General features: G+C 47.5%; 1 protein-coding gene across 5 annotated transcripts in view; it reads left to right on the top strand.

The window, feature by feature from the left end:
• VSIG4 (V-set and immunoglobulin domain containing 4) overlaps positions 1 to 22207 on the top strand; it is a 179226-nt gene that overhangs the window by 141398 nt on the left and 15621 nt on the right. For 4 of the 5 annotated variants that reach the window (XM_068249669.1, XM_068249672.1, XM_068249673.1 and 1 more), the window contains one exon: positions 566 to 587. The exons of the other annotated variant lie outside the window; for it this stretch is intronic. In XM_068249669.1, the coding sequence (XP_068105770.1) occupies positions 566 to 587 (22 nt within the window). The remainder of the gene's footprint in view (positions 1 to 565; positions 588 to 22207) is intronic. 5 annotated transcript variants of the gene reach the window in all.

Genomic DNA, 22207 nt, shown 5'->3' on the forward strand with positions numbered 1-22207 from the left:
AAGCAATTTCCTACCTTTATCTGGTCAGCAGGCGCCAATCAGCCAATCAGGTGTACGGTCATACACCTTTGCCTGCTGACCAGATAAAGGTAGGAAATTGTTTGAACTGGTAGTGAGCAAATGTGTGTGTTTCATGTATTTATATAGCACTGACATCTTCTGCAGCACTTTACAGAGTAAATAGTCATGTCACTGACTGTCCTTAGAGGAGCACACACTCTAATCCTACCGTAATCACAGGCTGACGTCCTACCATAGTTACAATCTAAAATGTTCACTATAAGCTTGTTTGTTTTTTGTTTTTTTGGTGGGGTGGGCTCCACAGGTTTTCTTGCCTGGAGTGATGGAAATGCTAGAAACGCCCCTATATAATAGACTAGAAAATAGCAGAACTTCAACTTCATAATTTAAATATCTAAAACTCATTAGAGAAAAGTAAGAAAAAATTAAGATGTTTGCTATGGGTACACATTTTCCCCTTAGCCACGCTGAAAATAGAGTTTCTTAAGGTTATGATTACATAATGTTTAAATGTATGATTTTTTTTTTTGTATTTGAATTTCAGCCTACAACTACAATTTACCCACGTAAGTTCCCAGTAAATAAGTAAGCAAAATTGTTAAAATTGTTGGCAAATGTATGTTAAGTTAAAGATGTAATCATATAGAAAGAAGGAAGCTTTAGTGAGAAGGATATGGAAGCTGCCATACTGTATTTGCCATAAATAAGATGCTCCGCAATATAAGAATCACTTAGGTTTAGAGGGCAAAAACCAGGGGAAAAAAATATACCAAACCTGGTGCGCCCATATTCCTGGAATGTCTTGTAGATATTTTCCCCCAATCATTGCCCTACTGTTTCACCATGTGTCCTCCTGTGTCCCCTTCAGTCCCCCATGTGTCCCTTTGTGTCTTCCTTTGCTCCTATTGTGTGTCCCACTGTGTCCTCCTTTGCCCCTTATGTCCCTCTCTGGTCATCATGTATGTCCCCCTGTGTCCTCTATGCCCCCCTTTGTACCCCTATGTCCTCCTCTGCTCCCCTTGTGTCCTCCTTTGTCATTGGGTGTCCCCTTATGTCCCCCTGTGTCTTACTTCAATCCCCCTGTGTGTTTCCCTTTGTGTCTTCCTTTGCCCCTGTGTGCCCCCTTCTGTTCCCCTGTGTTGTTCTCTGCCCCTCCCCCAGCTGCTTGTCTCCTCTGCCCCTGTGTGTAAAAGCAAAAAGCATCAGCATGTCTTACCTCAACCAGCAGCGAGTGCAGACCTCTCATCTTCGAAGCTGCTCCTCTAGTTCTGGCTTCTGCTGATCGTGTCATCAACAAAAGCTAACATGAGGGAAACCATCCAGGGCAAGAGAGGTCTGCGCTTGCCGCTGGAATCACTAGATGATCTGAGCCACGCTGCTGCTAATTGTTTTTACACATGGGGAGCAGAGGAGACCAGCGGGGGACAGGAGGAGGACACAAGGGGGACGATACAGGGAGTCCCTGACATTGTGGCAGGTCAGCCATTCTTATTGATGGGCAATCGTAAGTTGGGAACTCCCTGTATTTGGCATATAGGATGCAGGGACTTTTTATCCTTATTTTTTGGGGAGCAAAAGTACATCTTGTATGCCCAAAAATACAGTACAGTATTTATTTTTAAACAAAGCATATTGCATGGGTGTCCTGCTAATGTTTTGCTTCCAGTACATTCAGGCACTGACAAAAATGAGTATTCAAATCAGATACTAATTAAAGTTTGACCTCTCTAACCTGATGCTTTTTGAGTACAAGTGTCCCAGAATGTCAGTTTTGGTAGCTACAATATGATAAACAGAAGACCAGGAAGGATCTATGGTATACAGAGCGTTCCCTTTGCTTAGGTATGTATCAATTTTCCTCACTTCAGGTTCCCTTTAAATGACAAATACATGTATATTGTTTCTCATTGTTTATCACACCACAGGGTGCTGCTATCTCATAACTTTACCATGTGTGTATTGTGTGTACAGTAGTTTTTCCCCAAAACTGTCATACAATCACTAAAGATAATTCTGGATGCCATAACAAAGCTGATATGTGAACAGACCACCTTCTGGCAATCGATTTACTGTACTGCCCACATCCTCAACATCACCCAGTGTATTGAATATAGATTTGAAAATGTCTGGCTATAGAAGGAGTTTACAATGACCTCACAGCAGCATATAACACAGAATTAGAATCAGAATCATATTTATTTCGCCAAGTACAACGGGGGTTGTACCCGGAATTATTTTTGGCACAGTTTACAGATATTATAAAGCAGGGCCGGCCTTAGGTTTCACAGCGCCCTGAGCGAAACCTGATTTTGGTGCCCCCCCCCCCTTTCAGCCTCTTTGCCCACGCTCGCGACTTTATTTCGGCACCCTCATAGGTGCCCATATAAATAGAGGCTACAGGTTATAATCTGGCCACCTACAATGCAAAATACAGCTGCAAACAGTAGGCACCTTTTTCCACCCATATAGCTGTTATTTATATGGGCCCATGACTGTTTCCCCCTGGCCCGCATCACAATTATCAAATGGAACAAAGAAATTTGGGCGCCCAAATTTCTCACACAGAAAGCCACACACTACACACGCACGCAGTCTATATACGCAGCCACACACTACACACACACGCAGTCTATATACGCTGCCACACACTACACACGCACGCAATCTATATACGCAGCCACACACTACACACGCACGCAATCTATATACGCAGCCACACACTACACACGCACGCAATCTATATATGCAGCCACACACTACACATGCACACAGTCTACATACGCAGACACACTCACGCAATCTATACACACACGCAATCTTTACACACACACACACACACACACTCTATACACACGCACGCACACGCGCACACACACACACACACACACACACACACACACACACACTTATCCTAACTTATTATTCTAGCAACAGCAGAGAGGACATTTGCTACCATTCATCACTGTAATCACCATTACGCCAGAAGGAAGCAAAAGACACAGAAGTCTGTAGCAGCCCACAAGGGGATTACCTCGCCACCTCGGACTACTCTATCCTTCCTGCGTGCTTGAGGGGGCGGGGAGGGGGGCTGATAAGGAAGCATCCTTCCGAGCAGGAGGTTGGAGAAGTCTGCCTCCAGATCCTAGTGCCCGCCGCTGCACCAGACAACAGCCTGCTCGCAAACAGTTTGTGCATTACTCGTCCGGGCGGGTGGTGGACGGCCGGAGCGCCCCCCCTGGAAGCCAGCGCCCTGAGCGATCGCTCTGGTCGCTCAGGTCAAAGGATGGCCCTGTTATAAAGTAGAGTAGATGGCATTTTCCACAATAATAAATTACTATAGGAAATTGTCTTGCCACCCTTACACTTTACAGTCTATGGCCCATATGCAATCAATTTACTCTTTTCTCCTAGGTGATATTTTTACAGCTTGTCATAAAATGCATTTAAACCACCAGCAAGCAAAAAAACTACTCAAATAATTTTTCACCAACTTTTGGGTACTGTTTTTCAATTGCAGAATGCTTAAAATGTATTTTAAAGGGAATATGAAAATTATCCCCTAGGAGAAAACCCAGGAGAAAAAGTGAATTGCATATAGGCCATTATCAGTTGAAATGGAGTAAAACATGAACATTGCCTAAACCCTGACTACTTAGGTATTACACACAGATCAGCACCAAAGTTAGTGCTCTAATCCAACCAAAAATAATACATGCAAAGACACTGGTCCTATACTACTCAGAAGCTGAGTATGCCACACGTGTTTTAGAGGCAGGCACGTTGCCAAGGGTAAAGACCCATGGCTTGTGCCACAGATATTTTTAATAGTGCACCCATTGCAGGGGTCCCAGTGTGCCCACTGTAGTGCCCCAAATGTTGCGGGATACTGAAGTGGCATCCCTGCTGTTTCTATGGTGACGCGCTGCACACAGAAGTCCTCGTGCATGAAGGTGGTGGAGGCGTGCAAAGTAGACAATTTGGTTTTCTTATGTGTCAGAACTGTGTTTCTATGTGTTATTTTAAAGGATACCGGAAGTGACATGTGACATGATGAGATAGACATGGGTATGTACAGTGCCTAGCACACAAATAATTATGCTGTGTTCCTTTTTTTCTTTCTCTGCCTAAAAGAGGTAAATATCAGGTATGTAAGTGGCTGACTCAGTCCTGACTCAGACAGGAAGTGACTACAGTGTGACCCTCACTGATAAGAAATTACCCTTTTTACATCTTTCTTGCTCTCGGAAGCTATTTTCTGCTAGGAAAGTGTTTTATAGTTGGAATTTCAGATCAGTGAGGGTCACACTGTAGTCACTTCCTGTCTGAGTCAGGACTGAGCTATCCACTTACATACCTGATATTTAACTCTTTCAGGCAGAGAAAGAAAAAAAGGAACACAGCCTAGTTATTTGTGTGCTAGGCACTGTACATACACATATCTATCTCATCATGTCACATGTCACTTCGAGTACCCTTTAACTGGGATGATACAGGGATTTTGTATATGTAATCAGCTGGTAAATAACTATTTAATATTCAAAATATATAAAGCTTTTCTGTGTCTATCATAGTTTGTGTAGCTTTAAGCCTCTTTTACACAGGAGGCTGAAGGCAGTAAATTCATCACCTGTCTTCTGCTCCCATGCACCTGCCGGGCACTTGCTAGCACTCAGTACTCGTGGTGAGGAAGCTGCACTCCTATGGAGTCACATCTGAGTGCGGTGGTGGTCACAGTTTTCTAACGCTCTGATGTGTGTGGTTTTACAAACTCTACCATTCTGCTGCATTTTAATTGCACCAGAATGGCACTCATGGCTGGCAGCTATGAGGCTAAACTGCTTGACAAGCATGCAGTTCAGTCTACTATGTGAAACAGACCTTAGAGTTCTGACTAGAGATGTAGCGAACGGTTCGCCGGCGAACTTCGGGGGTTCGCGTTCGCCTGCACCAGGCGAACTTTTGCGGAAGTTCGATTTGCCCCATAATGCACTATGAGGGTCAACTTTGACCCTCTGCATCACAGTCAGCAGGCAGATTGTAGCCATTCAGGCTACACTAAGCCCTGGAGCCCCACCCCCCCTTATATAAGGCAGCCTCCGGCGGCCATTACAGTCACTCGTGTGCCTGCTAGAGAGACAGACTAGGGAGAGCTGCTGCAGACTTGTTCTTCTAGGGACAGATTAGTTAGGTTCTTGGCTGCTTAGCTTGCTCCTGGCTGATTGTTATTGCTTTTATAGCACCCCTCAATAGCTCTTGTCAGAGCTCATCCTGTACTTTTTTTTTTCTGTGTGTCAAACTGACACTTTAGTTGCATGCACAGCATTGCTAATTGATAGTGTGTGTGCCACTGCCAGCAGCCCAGTACATTCAGTGACTACCTGTGTGTGTGACAGGGAGCTGCACATTGTACTACCCAGTACTGCATATACCCCAGTACCTGTTGTGTATACTTAACCCACCTCATCACTGCGTATACCTAGCGTTGTGTTGAGTGAACCCAGCTCACTGCATCTAAATACCTGTTGTGTTGAGTGAGAACCCACCTGGCCAGTGGCCACCTCACTGCATCTAACTACCGGTTGTGTTGAGTGAGAACCCACCTCACTACATCTTAAGTACCTTCACTGTTCAGTGGACCCAGCTCACTCTATCTAACTACCCAGTACCTGTTGTGTATACTTAACCCACCTCATCACTGCATATACCTAGCGTTGTGTTGAGTGAACCCAGCTCACTGCATCTAACTACCTGTTGTGTTGAGTGAGAACCCACCTGGCCACCTCACTGCATCTAACTACCGGTTGTGTTGAGTGAGAATCCACCTCACTGCATCTTAAGTACCTTCACTGTTCAGTGGACCCAGCTCACTGCATCTAACTACCCAGTACCTGTTGTGTATACTTAACCCACCTCATCACTGCATATACCTAGTGTTGTGTTGAGTGAACCCAGCTCACTGCATCTAACTACCTGTTGTGTTGAGTGAGAACCCACCTGGCCACCTCACTGCATCTAACTACCGGTTGTGTTGAGTGAGAACCCACCTCACTGCATCTTAAGTACCTTCACTGTTCAGTGGACCCAGCTCACTGCATCTAACTACCCAGTACCTGTTGTGTATACTTAACCCACCTCATCACTGCATATACCTAGCGTTGTGTTGAGTGAACCCAGCTCACTGCATCTAACTACCTGTTGTGTTGAGTGAGAACCCACCTCACTTCATCTTAAGTACCTTCACTGTTCAGTGGACCCAGCTCACTGCATCTAACTACCCAGTACCTGTTGTGTATACTTAACCCACCTCATCACTGCATATACCTAGCGTTGTGTTGAGTGAACCCAGCTCACTGCATCTAACTACCTGTTGTGTTGAGTGAGAACCCACCTGGCCACCTCACTGCATCTAACTACCGGTTGTGTTGAGTGAGAACCCACCTCACTGCATCTTAAGTACCTTCACTGTTCAGTGGACCCAGCTCACTGCATCTAACTACCCAGTACCTGTTGTGTATACTTAACCCACCTCATCACTGCATATACCTAGCGTTGTGTTGAGTGAACCCAGCTCACTGCATCTAACTACCGGTTGTGTTGAGTGAGAACCCACCTCACTGCATCTTAAGTACCTTCACTGTTCAGTGGACCCAGCTCACTGCATCTAACTACCCAGTACCTGTTGTGTATACTTAACCCACCTCATCACTGCATATACCTAGCGTTGTGTTGAGTGAACCCAGCTCACTGCATCTAACTACCTGTTGTGTTGAGTGAGAACCCGCCTCACTTCATCTTAAGTACCTTCACTGTTCAGTGGACCCAGCTCATTGCATCTAACTACCCAGTACCTGTTGTGTATACTTAACCCACCTCATCACTGCATATACCTAGCGTTGTGTTGAGTGAACCCAGCTCACTGCATCTAACTACCTGTTGTGTTGAGTGAGAACCCACCTGGCCACCTCACTGCATCTAACTACCGGTTGTGTTGAGTGAGAACCCACCTCACTGCATCTTAAGTACCTTCACTGTTCAGTGGACCCAGCTCACTGCATCTAACTACCCAGTACCTGTTGTGTATACTTAACCCACCTCATCACTGCATATACCTAGCGTTGTGTTGAGTGAACCCAGCTCACTGCATCTAACTACCTGTTGTGTTGAGTGAGAACCCACCTCACTGCATATAGCTAGCATCCCCCCGAGATGGACAAAATGGACAAACCAGGTAGAGGAAGAGGTAGAGGCAGACCCAGAGGAAGGCCACCAGGCACCGGCAGGTCTGAACGAGGTGGTGTTGCTCTGATTTCGTGCGGACCTGCCCCAAAATACAGTGCTCAGAAGAAGGCACGTGCCATCACTTCCCAAAATCGTGAGGAGGTGCTTGAGTATTTAACACAGAACACCTCATCTCCTGCAGCCACCAGTGCTACAACAAGCACCACATCCGCTGCATTTGACACTTCGCAGGAGTTATTTGGTGGTGGTGGTGAAATCACTGATTCCCAGCCACTACTGCCACAACAACAAGAAGGCGCAGGTACACCACCTCATACGTCTGAGTTAGGTGGCGATAATATGGACGTAACGTGTGTGGATGGGGATGATGGTGGACCACCTGAAGTTGGTGCACTTGAGGAGGTGTCTGAAGAAAGCACAGCTGGCCAGGAGGATTATGATGACGATTATACGGATACCACATATGTTCCCGGTAGAGGAGATGACCAGGGGGACAGTTCAGAGGAGGAGTCAGAGAGGAGTAGGAGGAGATGACTCCATGATAGAAGCAGAGGGAGCTCGTCCTCAGAAACAGCTGGGGGCAGTGTCCGGCACCATGTATCACCAGCTATGGCCAGCCAGCACACATGCCCTTTAACGTCAGCTGCTGATGCCACCGTAGTGCCATCACCCCAGGGGGGCTCAGTGGTTTGGAAATTTTTTCACGTGTGTGTCTCAGATCGGAGCAAAGCCATCTGTTGTCTCTGCCAGCAAAAATTGAGCCGTGGAAAGGCCAACTCTCACGTAGGGACAAGTGCCTTACGAAGGCACCTGGAGAGAAGGCACAAACAGCTATGGCAAGAACACCTGTGGAAAAGCAGCACCCCTCAAAAGACAAGCCACCCTCCTTCTCCTCTTCTTCCTTCAGGTGCATCGTCTTCATCCACTTTCTCCCTTGCACCTTCACAGCCACCCACCTCCACACCGCCTCTTCCCTTCAGCGGTTCCTTCTCCTCTGCCCACAGCAGTACCCAGCTGTCCGTGAAGGAAGTATTTGAGCGAAAGAAGCAAATGTCTGCCAGTCACCCTCTTGCCCGCCGTCTGACAGCTGGCGTGGCGGAACTATTAGCTCGCCAGCTATTACCATACAAGCTGGTGGAGTCAGAGGCTTTCCGTAAGTTTGTGGCCATTGGTACACCGCAGTGGAAGATACCAGGCCGCAATTATTTTTCACAAAAGGCCATACCCAAATTGTACCGTGCAGTTGAGAGGCAAGTGGTGTCATCTCTGGCACACAGCGTTGGGTCAAGGGTCCACCTGACCACGGATGCCTGGTCTGCCAAGCACGGGCAGGGCCACTACATTACATACACAGCCCATTGGGTCAACCTGGTGACCGATGGCAGCAAGCAGGGAGTACGTGGCTGCGCAGCAGACCGACTTGTCACACCTCCACGGCTTGCAGGCAGGCCTCCAGCCACCTCCTCTCCACCTGCTACCACCGCTTCGCTGTCGTCATTCTCCTCCTCCTCCTTGGCTGGTGCCACGATCTCCTCTTCAGCTACACAGCCCCAGCACCCCAGGGCCTATGCTGCATGCCAGGTACAACGGTGTCACGCAGTGTTAGACATGTCTTGCCTGAAAGCGGAGAGTCACACTGGAGCAGCTCTCCTGGCTGCTCTTAACAAACAGATGGAGCAATGGCTGACCCCGCACAAGCTTGAGATCGGCAACGTGGTGTGCGACAACGGCAGCAATCTCATTGCTGCGTTGAATTTGGGAAAGCTGACACACATACCCCGCATGGCACATGTGCTGAATCTGGTCGTGCAAAGATTTGTGTCCAAGCACCCAGGCTTAGAGGACGTCCTGAAGCAGGCCAGGAAGTTGTGTGGGCATTTCAAGCGCTCTTACAAGGCCATGGCATGCTTTGCGGACATTCAGCGTAGAAACAACTTGCTGGTGAGACGCCTGATTTGCGATAGCCCGACTCGCTGGAATTCCACCCTGCTGATGTTCTCTCGCCTGCTAGACCAGGAGAAAGCCGTCACCCAGTACCTGTATCATTACAGTACAAGGACACAATCTGGGAGGATGGGGATGTTGTGGCCCAACAACTGGACACTGATGCGAAATGCATGCAGGGTCATGGAGCCCTTTGAGGAGGTGACCAAACTGGTGAGTCGCGATGAGGGCACCATCAGCGACTTGATCCCCTACGCCTACTTCCTGGAGCGTGCCATGCGTAGAGTGGTGGATACAGCTGTGGAGGAGCGTGAACGAGAAGAGTTACGGCAGCAGGAGTCGTGGGAGCCATTTACACACGAACCCGATGTTCCCACAACACCTGCGGCAGCACAGAGGGGGGAGGAGGAGGAGGAAGAAGAGGAGTCGTGTGGGGAAGGAGAGGAGTCAGACTCTGATGATGGTGATGATGAGGAAGGTGTTTCTGTGGAGGAGGAAGAGGCGGCGGAAGAAGAACAACCGCGGCAGCCGTCACAGGGGGCTTCTGCTGCTCCACGTTCCCGTGGTATTGTTCGTGGCTGGGGGGAGGAAGAGGAGTTGCATCCCGTCACTGAGGAAGAGCAAGAGGAGATGGAGTGTACGTCTGCATCCAGCTTTGTGCAGATGTCCTCTTTCATGTTGTCCAGCCTGTTGAGGGACCCCCGTATCAAAAAACTCAAGACGAATGACCTGTACTGGGTGGCCACGCTACTAGACCCTCGGTACAGGCACAAAGTGGCGGACCTCTTAGCAACTCAACAAAAGGCGGAAAGGATGCAGCACTTGCAGAACAAGCTGTCGATGATGCTTTACAATGCATTTAAGGGTGATGTGGCTGCAAAACGCAATCAAGGTACCACTGGCAGTAACCCTCCTCCTCCCAAGTCCACACAGGCAAGGACAGGACGCTCCAGCGATCTCAGGGTGATGTCGGACATGCGGACGTTCTTTAGTTCAACTCCTCGCCATAATCCTTCCAGATCCACCCTCCAACAACGCATGGAGCAGCAGGTAGCTGACTACCTGGCCTTGAGTGTGGATGTAGACTCTGCGAAAAGCGACGATGAACCCTTGGACTACTGGTTGCGCAGGCTTGACCTGTGGCCAGAGCTGTCCCAATTTGCCATACAACTTCTTTCTTGCCCTGCCGCAAGCATCCTGTCAGAAAGGACCTTCAGTGCAGCTGGAGGCATAGTTACTGAGAAGAGAAGTCGCCTAAGTCACGACAGTGTTCAGTACCTGACCTTTATCAAGATGAATGAGGAATGGATCACGGAGGGCTACTGCACAACCGAACACTAAGTCAGTCTAAGACCCCACACACAGCATCTCTGCCTGCAGGCCGCTTGACTGCCTTCTCCGCCACCACCAACAGGGTCCTGGACTCTAGGCGGATTCCTGAATTTTTAAGGCCGCTGCTAGCAGCGGCCGCTACACTGATTTTTCTGGTGCATGTACATGCCTGCCTAATTTTTCTGGCTGCACTGCGGTCGGCTGCAACAACAAAACAAAAGGCATGTACATGTGCCCATCCCCCTTCATGATCATTACCTTGCCGCGGTGAAGGGGCTTGCGCATCACAATGAAGCAATGACCGCCGGCTATTTGAGTGTCTTGGGTGGGGGTGGCACACAAAAGATAATAAGGTCGTTGCTTCATTGTGGTCAGACCAAATTTGATCAGCTGGACAGTCACTGTTGTTCTATCATTGAGCTACCACAGCCCGGCGACCATATGGGCTTGAAAAACGCCACGGCCTACACTCTGGCCACGGTGCACACCAGTCCAGTACGGCCGTCACTACGCAAAGAGCTGTTTGCGCTGCGTTACACAGTGAGTTTGGTGTGTCAGTGTATAGCAGAACTCTAATTACACTCCCTGATTGATGTATACCCATGCAAGACGTTTTAAAGCACTTTAGGCCTGCAATTTAGCATTCAATGTGATTTCTGCCCTTAAAATGCTGCTTTGCGTCAAATCCAGATTTTCCCCGGGACTTTGGGCATGTATCCCACTCCGCCATGCCCCCCTCCAGGTGTTAGACCCCTTGAAACAACTTTTCCATCACTTTTGTGGCCAGCATAATTTTTTCTATTTTTGAAAGTTCGCATCCCCATTGAAGTCTATTGCGGTTCGCGAACTTTTACGCGAACCGAACCTTCCGCGAAGGTTCGCGAACTGGGCTCGCGAACCGAAAATCGGAGGTTCGCGACATCTCTAGTTCTGACCAGGTGTTTTTTGCTAGACCTCAGTTATAGGGCAGCTATTCTAGGATTTGTGCATTCTGATTAGAGATGTCGCGAACCTCCGATTTTCGGTTCGCGAACCCTGTTCGCAAACCTCCGCGAAAGGTCCGGTTCGCGAAAAAGTTCACGAACCGCAATAGACTTCAATGGGGAGGTGAACTTTGAAAATTTGAAAAAATTCTATTGGCTGGAAAAATGATAGAAAACATGTTTCAAGGGCTCTAATACCTGGAGGCCCTCCCTCCTCCCTCCCTCCCCCCTCCTCCCTCCACCCTCCTCCCTCCTCCCTTTACCCTCCTCCCTCTACCCTCCTTGAGCATAAATGGTAAATGCTAGGCCAATTTCAGTTAGTACTGTTGTGGTACAGTGGTTAGGGTGCTTGCCCACCACACAGTGAGACCCGGGTTCAAATCCCAGCCAATGTGAGTTGGCTTTTATGCTACAAATCCTTAAAGGGAACCTAAACGGTGAAGGATATGGATTTTTCCTTTTAAAATAATACCAGTTGCCTGAATCGCCTGCTGATCCTGTGATTCAGCTTTTCACATAGTCTCGCAGTTAGTAATCATGTGACCCCCAACAAGACAAATTCAGCAATCATGAGGCCCCTATCAAGACAAATTCAGCAATCATGAGGCCCCCAACAAATCATGAGGCCCCCAACAAGACAAATTCAGCAATCGTGAGGCCCCCAACAAGACAAATTCAGCAATTATGAGGCCCCCAACAAATCATGAGTAGAGATGTAGCGAACTGTTCACCGGCGAACGGTTCCAGGCGAACTTTGGGGGTTTGCGTTCTTTTGTGGAATAGGTGCTGGCTTATTGTCTACTTTTTCTCTTGTATTGAGCATAAATGGTAAATGCTAGGCCAGCTTCAATTAGTACTGTTGTGGTACAGCGGTTAGGGTGCTTGCCCACCACACAGTGAGACCCGGGTTCAAATCCCAGCCAATGTGAGTTGGCTTTTATGCTACAAATCCTTAAAGGGAACCTAAACGGTGAAGGATATGGATTTTTCCTTTTAAAATAATACCAGTTGCCTGAATCGCCTGCTGATCCTGTGTCTCTAATACTTTTAGCCACAGCCCCTGAACAAGCATGCAGATCAGGTGCTCTGACTGAAGTCAGACTGGATTAGCTGCATACTTGTTTCAGGGTGTGATTCAGCCACTATTGCAGTCACAGAGATCAGCTGGACTGCCAGGCAACTGGTATTGTTTACAGGAAACATCCATATCACTCTCAGTTAAGGTTCCCTTTAAGCAACCTAATGTTTCTATTGCATTGAGCATAAATAGTAAATGCTAGGCCAGCTTCAGTTAGTACTGTTGTGGTACAGCGGTTAGGGTGCTTGCCCACCACACAGTTAGACCTGGATTCGATTCCCAGCTATGGTATGTAAACTGGTGTAACGAATGGTGTCAACTCACAGAGAGAATCTGATCATTGATGATCTGCAGAATCATCAATAATACAAGTATTTGCTAACCTCTGGACATCTGAAGTGTAAGTGCTTGGTGCAACAGTATCAAAGAACACACAAGGAACTAAATAGGAACTCATGAGGAGCAGGAGTCTCAGCAACAAAAACGAGCAACAGACACTACTGCAGCCAAGGATCTGTAGACAGTAAGATCCCAGTCTGCAAGGTAGTGAGATCACCAGATGGAGAAAGGTGTTTAGAACTACTGCAGCCGAAGATCACCAAAAGGAGATCTCGGTTAAGGCTGAGAACACCTAGGTGGAAATGGGTGATTCAGACCTTAATGCAGCAAAGGATTCCCGAGGAGCGGAAATACTCAGACCCCTCAGCCTAGGAAAACCTAGTGCTGAGGGTAGCGTAGTCAGACAGGCAGGTTCAGCAACTCACGGGCAGAGAAAGTACAGAAACAGAAAGCTAGATCAGAGTAGTGATTCAGGCAGAGTCGGCAACTATATCAGATAGGCAAAGGTACAAGAACAGTAAACAGAAGAGTAGTCAGGCTAGCAGAAGGTCATAACAAATAATACAGTTCAATTAGTACTTTAAGCTATCAAGAATCTGACTAAGTGTGGATTCCCAGCTCCTGCCGGTTCTGGCACACTGTCGGATCTAGCTATGGTCTGAGAGCTAGCACAATAGTATTCGCAACAGCAGACAGGGAATGACTGGCATACAGGTCCTATATATACTGGGAGTTCTCCCCAGCTCCGCCCCAGTCACTCAGCCAATCAGAAGGGCGAATGGAGTCAGCTGATCGGCCTGGTCAGCTGACAGCCCTTCTACTTGCATAAAGGTCCTGTCGATTGGCCCGCGCGCACGTAAGCCTCAGCCTCTGAGTGTCAGAGAGGCTCTGGCCAGAGTCTGTGTTAACATGAGAGAGAGCAACTGCCGGCTGGGTCACGGGAGTCGCCGCCATGCCGCCGGCCGTGGCGACGGTATTCCTGCTGCCCTGAGGCAGTATGTAGGAACATGACTGTGCGGTGGAAACCGCCGGCTGAGACGCAGAAACCGCCGCCCTACTACTGACAGTGGCGGCGGTATTTCTGCTAACCCTCACAGTACCCCAACTCTTGAGGAGTGGACTCTGGACACTTCCTACCTGGTTTCTCAGGATGTAACTGATGAAACCTCTTCCTTAATTTCTCAGCATGCATGCGGTCCTCTGGGACCCAGGATCTGTCCTCCACACCATACCACTTCCAATGGACCAGATACTGTACAGAATTCTGTGCGAGACAAGAATCCAAAATTCTCTTGACCTCGTATTCTGTTTGACCTTCTACTATCACTGGGGGGGGGGGGAGAGAGGAATCCACATACACTGCTGGCTTCAACAATGAGACGTGAAATGGTCTGCCACATCTCATACTGGCCGGGAGACCGATCACATAGGAAACATCATTGATCTTTCTGGTCACTGGATAAGGCCCTATGAACCTAGGCCCTAATTTGATGGAAGGTTGTCTGAGTGCTAAATGTTTGGTAGACACCCAAACCATGTCACCTGGAGCAAAATGCCACTCAACAGAACGCCTCTTATCGGCCTGTTTTTTCTGACTCTGGAACGCTGTCCCCAAACTCTTCTTTACCTGTCCCCAAAGCTCTTTTAGAGTTTTTTGCAAGTCTTCCAGGGCAGGGAAGGGAGAGGAACACACTGGCAATGGGGAAAACTTGGGGGACCTTCCAGAGACCACCTGGAAAGGAGACAGTCTGGTGGAGGAATTTTTCAGATTATTATGTGCGAATTCTGCAAAAGGTAAAAATTTAACCCATTCAGTCTGTGCATCGGCCACATAGCACCTGAGAAACTGTTCCAGAGCCTGATTAACCCTTTCGGTCTGCCCGTTAGTCTGTGGGTGGTACCCAGATGAAAAAGACAGATTCATACCCAAACCACGGCAAAAGGCCCTCCAAAACCTTGACACAAATTGCACTCCTCTGTCTGAAACCACATCATCCGGAATCCCATGTAACCGGAAGATGTGTTGTACAAAAAGATCCGCTAATTCCTGAGCAGAAGGAAATCCCTTGAGAGGGATAAAGTGGGCCATCTTGCTGAATCTGTCAACTACCACCCATATGACTAACATGTCCTCAGATTTGGGAAGCTCCCCAACAAAGTCCATGGACAGATGGGTCCAAGGTTCACTCGGGACTGGGAGAGCCTGCAAGGTACCTACAGGGGCTTGGCGAGACGGTTTGCTCCTGGCACACACAACACACTCCCTAACAAACTCTTTGCAATCAGATGCCAATGAAGGCCACCAGACGCACCTGGTGAGAAGATCTAGAGTGCGAGTGACACCGGGGTGACCGGCATTCTTATGGGTATGGAATAGTTGCATGATCTGTAATCGGAAGGGAAGTGGCACAAACAAAACCCCCTCAGGTTTCCCATCCGGGGGGTCAAGCTGGTAGGTAGCTAATGTGGCTTTCCCAGTCCTTCCAGGTCTCAGTGGCTGCAAGTACTACCTTGCAAGGTAAAATGCTTTCGGGAAGAGTGGGCTGAGCAGTCTCCGGTTCAAAGCATCTGGAGAGAGCATCTGCCTTGACATTCTTACTACCTGGGGTGTACGTGATGACAAATCTGAATCTCGAGAAAAACAGAGACCAGCGGGCTTGTCGCGGACTAAGCCTTTTGGCTCCTTCAATGTACTCCAAATTTTTGTGATCGGTATACACAGTAATTGTATGTTCTGCCCCTTCCAGCCAGTGACGCCATTCCTCAAAGGCAAGCTTGATGGCCAACAATTCCCTATTACCCACATCGTAATTTCTCTCGGCAGGAGAAAACCTGCGTGAAAAATAGGCGCAAGGGTGAATCTTGCCTTGTGAGCCCGAGCGTTGAGACAGCACTGCCCCCACCCCAATCTCCGATGCGTCCACTTCAACTATGAAGGGGAGGGTGACATCAACATGTCTCAAGATGGATGCAGAACAAAACAACTTTTTTAACAGAATGAAGGCTTCTTGGGCCTCAGTGGACCAATGATAGGAGTCAGCACCCTTCTTGGTCATGCGAGTGAGAGGAGAGACTACCGCAGAGAAGCCCTTTATAAATCTCCTGTAATAATTGGCGAAGCCAAGAAATCTCTGGAGTGCCTTCAGACCCACAGGCTGTGGCCAATCCAGCACAGCTGTCACTTTTTGTGGATCCATCGAAAGACCCGTAGTAGAAATCACGTAACCCAAAAAGGAGACTTTAGTGACCTCAAATAGGCATTTCTCTAACTTGGCATACAGTGAATTCTGCCTCAACTTTTTCAACACATATTTTACATGATTCCTATGCTCAGACAGGCTAGGAGAAAAGATCAGTATATCATCCAAATATACTAATACAAATTTCCCCAAGACCTCTCTAAAATCCTCGTTAATCAAGTCCTGGAAGACGGCTGGCGCATTACACAACCCGAAAGGCATGACCAAATACTCGTAATGGCCATCTGGCGTGTTGAAGACCGTCTTCCACTCATCGCCATCCCTAATGCGTACCAGGTTGTAAGCAACCCGTTAATCATGCTTGGAAAAAATGCTAGCATTAGTTATTTGTGCAAAAAGATCGTCAATCAGAGGCAAAGGGTAACGATTCTTTACCGTGATCTTGTTCAACCCACGATAATCAATACAAGGCCTAAGCCCACCGTCCTTCTTTTGTACAAAAAAGAACCCTGCTCCAGCTGGTGATCGAGAGGGACGAATGAACCCCTTTGCTAAATTCTCTTTGATGTACTCTTGCATAGTCAGGGCCTGACAAGTTATACAGATGGCCTCTAGGGGGCATGCAACCTGATCTCAACTCAATTGGACAATCGAAACTCCGGTGAGGTGGGAGCTTATCGGCTGCCTTAGGACAGAAGACATCAGCAAACTCTGCATATTGTTCAGGTAAACCCTTAACCTGTACCTTGGTAGTACCATCTTAAAGTGGAACTAAATTCGGAATTTCCTCCCTGCTCTAAGAGATAATCTACAGCATGGTAACCTTTATGGAGAAAAAAAAATCTTCAGTACAATTTATGGAGATCCTAAAAAAAAGAAGTTTACTAAGCAATTATATGTGGAATAAAGACTTTTCATTGTGTGCTGTGCAAGAGTCCAGGTCCACATTAAGAAGCCTTTATAATCTATCACCTAACCTCTCTCTACCGGGAGTGTGGAATACAAATAAAGAGCATGGCTGCTGTGTATGGTGCCCCTCTCTTGCTTTTCACTTCAGAGACTCAATGCTTTTGGAGCACATAAGGCAGACCAGCAAATCACAGGATCAGAATTCCAGAGCAAGGTGTTTGTTTTTGATACTGCTTACCTATAGTTTGATTGTGACTGCTGAGTACTCAGGATGATCAGTGAGATGCAAATACTGTAACGTTGCCTTGCATTCAAATTTCATGTAAATGTTATGCAGCTTGAACTTTGACCTATAAGAATTGCCAGAAAGTTATTCTGATTGGTGCAGTTTCAACATGCATATAATTTACATGACATTTGAATGCAAAGAGAAATGATTTGCATCAAACTTGCAGGGTATGAAAATAGTGGGAGTAAAAACATATTCAAAAAGACCTAGTTTTTGAGATAATTGATTTCAACTTCTTGAACTGAGTGTTGGAAATGTTTTAATAGCATGAGGTCCCCCCTCCCAAGCCTATTTAACCCCTTGCCCCCCATGCAGGCTGGGATAGCCAGAATGCAGAGCCCTGGCTGCGTGGGGCTTCACACCCTGAGCTATACCAGCCCGCATGGCCCATGGTATGGGCTCTAGAGGAGAGGAGCAGCCAAGCCTCCCCCTCTCCCCTGAAGCCCTTGTCTAATCCATGGGAAAGGAACTCTTTCCCACCTCTGGTGCCCCAGGAGGAGGTGGGAGTTGACGATGCCCGGGGGGGGGGGTCATGGTGGCATCTGGGAGTCCTCTTTAAGAAGGGGACCCACAGATACCAGCCTCTTCACCAGGAGAAATGAGTATAGGGTTAGATCCCTTACCCATTTCCACAAAGGGTTAAATAAAATAAAAACTCATTAACTAGTAAAGTCCTTTATTAATCTTGATTACCCATGAATACTTACCTTTAAAGTGGACCTGAACTCTTGCACAGGACAGAAGGAAAACATAGAGAAATGCACCCTGTATGTATTCAGATAGATTAGCTTGTCTAATTCCCCCTCATTTGTGTCTAATAACAAATTGTAATTTGATCTCTTCCTGTGCCACATGACTGCCAATGACTCTCCTAGACACACTGCGATCCCTTCCCTACCAGGCAGGTGGACCTGATGTTAGTGTTGCTGGCACCTCGGTGCGCCTCTGTCCCGCTTGGCCGAGCTGGGGACCAAGCTCTCTAATTCCCACTGTGGCTCGCGAGATTCGGATGACGTCACTCTCCCGACATCCACATCGTCAAGGGAACCAGGACGCCCACTCAATACTGGCAATGCAAGGCAACGAGTGGCGCCTGGACGTCTCAGCGGTCATAAACAAAATAAAAGGTAGCATGCTGCAGCGGTGGCAGCAATATATAGTTATCTCCTCGTAGAGGTATCCAGGGCAGGGGGTGTCAACGTCGGAGGTCCCTTTCAGTAGTACAGAAAGCTGATGCAGGAAAACATTTGGTTTATGACCGCCGAGACGTCCAGGTGCCTCTCGTTGCCTTGCAGTGCCAGTATTGAGCAGGCGTCCTGGTTCCCTTGACCACGTGGATGCCGGGAGAGTGACGTCATCCAAATCTCATGAGCCACAGCGGGAATTGGAGTCCCCAGCTCGGCCAAGCGGGACAGAGGTGCACCAAGGCTGAGTACGCTGTGCCAGCAACACTAACATCAGGTGAGACCTGCCTGGAAGGGATTGAAGTGTGTGGAGGAGACTCACAGCGCCCCTCTTTTTTCTTCTTTTGTATTTTGAACAGTGGTCAGTTTGGGAGCAGCCTGAGAAGTGAGAGGGTGGCTTGATCGCACCTGAGGGGTACTCCCACTACAGCAATAGAAGAAAAAGACTGGGTCTCTACCTGGATAAATGCAATGATAGCACTATTTTATTGCACCATAGTGACAAAACAACTGTTTTTTTTTTTGTCACTATGGTGCAATAAAATAGTGCTATAATTGCATTTATCCAGGTGGAGACCCAGTCTTTTTCTTCTATTGCTGTGGATTGTTGCACCTTGAAGGATCCAGGTGTGGACTGGTTGACTCCCTAGCTTCACATATTATCACAGTCGAGCTTCTAGGACTGCTTCTTTTTTCCTTGGGTACTCCCACTACCCCATCTCTTCCGTAACATGACTGCCAATGGCAGAGATGGCAGATAAGCTCATTTGAAAGCACAGGCTGTCTGCTTCCATGAATCTGAAAGTATACTCAGCACAGATTTATTTCACAATTTGCATAAGCTGTAATAAAAAAAGTTTTTTGTTTGAAGATTATTATGCTGTTGTGAATATTTTAGAGCAGTGAGGACGTTCTGAATTCAGGTCTGCTTTAAAAAAAGTTCCCACACCAATATCTTCAGAATGATTGCACCCCAATATCCTTTATCTTGCATCCTTGATTGAAGAATGATCTCCGCCGATCGAGCACCTGCCGCCACACCGCGAATCCCTGATGCACAGCTCTAGCTATAAGAATAGCTAGAGCAAAAAAAAGCATCTTTACATTTTGGATCCAAGGCTCCCCATTGGTCTAATAACAGACCAATGGGGATCCTCCTGATCCCCATTGGGTGCTCCAGGGTGATGGCATGGGTAGGCGCTATAGGTGCGGTAGACAGGAAGGAGAGCAGGAGCTATGCAGTTGGACGGAGTGGAGCCTTAGAGCCAAGAGCATCTTCAAATTTTGGCTCCAAGGCTCAACATTGGTCTAATAACAAACTAATGGAGATCAGGAGGATCCCCATTGGTCTGTTATTGGGCCAATGGGGAACCTTAGAGCCAAAATTTAAAGATGCTTTTTTGCACTAGCTATTCTTATAGGTAGAGATCTGTGTCAGGGACCGGCGGTGTATGGTGACGGGTGCGCGGAGCAGCGGAGATAATTCTTCAGTTAAGGGAGCAAGATAGAGCATATTGGTGTGGGATCATTTCCAAGGATATTGACATGGGAACTTTTTTTTAAGTAAGTATTCATGGCTAATTAAGAGGTTAATTTAATTCTTAAAGGGGACTCCCGGATTCCAACATGAACCCCCCAGGGCGTCGTCAACCCCCACCTGCTCCTGGGGCACCAGAGGTGGGGAAGAGCTCCTTGTCCATGGCTTGGCTGCCCCTCTCCTCTGGAGCCCCCCACCATGGACCATACGGGCTGGTATAGTTCAGGATATAAAGCCCACTCTGCTGGGGCTCTGCATTCTGGCTATCCCAGGCTGCGTGAGGGACAAGGGGTTAAAGAGGCTTGGGAGGGGGGACCCCACATCATTTTTTTATATTTCCTACACTCTGTACATATATATATATATATATATATATATATATATATATATATATATATATATATATATATAAATACAACTAAACACATATACATACATGTTATACATTATCTGTCATTTTACCGCAGTAATTTTGCTACTTTTTCCCTCTAACTTTAACATTGATTTTCTCAAAAACAATAAGGTCTTTTTGAAAATGTCCACTTGTTCCCACTGTATTCAACATACCCTGAAAATTTGGTGTTTCTAGCCAGTGGTGCTCGAATGTACCCAAATTCGATTCGAGTACATTCGAATTCGGGTCCGGGTCAAATTCGGATTCGGTCGTGATCACGCCCATCGAATTTGATTCGAATTCGAGTCATGATTGGTAATTGAATTCGGGTAATAGTCGTGATCACGAATTCGTATGGCCTTCAAGCCAATTTTTTTTTTTAAAGGGAAATCACAATTAAATAGGTGTAATGTAAAAAAAAATTGATGGAAAATTCTTCTTCTCCTTCTCCTTCCTCTCCTTCTCCTTCTCCTCCTCCTCCTTCTCCTTCTCCTCCTCCTTCTTCTTTTTCTTCTTCTTTTTTACCACCGCCACCACCACCATCTTTTTTTACCTTTTGTTTTCATATTCTCCCTCTTGTACCCAACAATGTTTTTTCCCTTACAGAACTCAACTGTTGTACATTTTTTTCTTTAACAGCATAGCTAAATTTGTGGCATAAATAGCTATTGGCGCATGGCACCAGCGCATAATTCTGTGGACCCTTGCGGTGGAAACACAGACAGCAGGAGGTTAAATACAGCAGCAGGAGGAGGAGGAGTGGCACATGGCAGCAGCGCATAATTCTGTGGACCCTGGCTGTGGGAACACAGACAGCAGGAGGTTAAATACAGTGGCAGCAGGAGGAGGAGGAGGTGGAGGAGTGACGTTTGGCAGCAGGCAATGTAACGGGGCCATGGTGGTACCACGGCTGTAAATAAACACCAACAGCAGGAGGTTCCGGACAGCAGTCAAGCAGCCCACATTGTGCCCAATGCACAACTGGGACAGCACAGTTTTCAACCCAGACACCACAGAATTTTTTTTTTACAACAAAATGTAGCTATTGTAGTGGCGTAATAGCTAGTGGCACATGGCAGCAGCGCATAATTCTGTGGACCCTGGTGGTGGGAACACAGACAGCAGGAGGTTAAATACAGCAGCAAGAGGAGGCAGAGGAGTGACTTTTGGCAGCAGGCAATGTAACGGGGCCATGGTACCTAGCGTTGGTACCACGGCTGTAAATAAACACCCACAGCAGGAGGTTCCGGACAGCAGTCATGAAGCCCACATTGCGCCCAATGCACAACTGGGACAGCACAGTTTTCAACCCAGACACCTCAGAATTTTTTTTACAACCAACTGTAGCTATTGTAGTGAAGTAATAGCTAGTGGCTCATGGCAGCAGCGCAAAATTATGTAAACCCTGGTGGTGGGAACACATACAGCAGGAGGTTAAATACAGCAGCAGCAGGAGGAGGAGGAGTGACATTTGGCGACAGGCAATGTAACGGGCCATGGTACCTAGCGTTGGTACCACGGCTGTAAATAAACACCAACAGCAGGAGGTTCCAGACAGCAGTCGTGAAGCCCACATTGTGCCCAATGCACAACTGGGACAGCACAGTTTTCAAAGCAGACACCTCAGAATTTTTTTTTTACACCCAAATGTAGCTATTGTAGTGAAGTAATAGCTAGTGGCGCATGGCAGCAGCGCATAATTCTGTGGACCCTGGCGGTGGGAACACAGACAGCAGGAGGTTAAATACAGCAGCAGCA

Source organism: Hyperolius riggenbachi, chromosome 8, assembly GCF_040937935.1.
Source record: "Hyperolius riggenbachi isolate aHypRig1 chromosome 8, aHypRig1.pri, whole genome shotgun sequence".
Lineage (NCBI taxonomy): Eukaryota > Metazoa > Chordata > Amphibia > Anura > Hyperoliidae > Hyperolius > Hyperolius riggenbachi.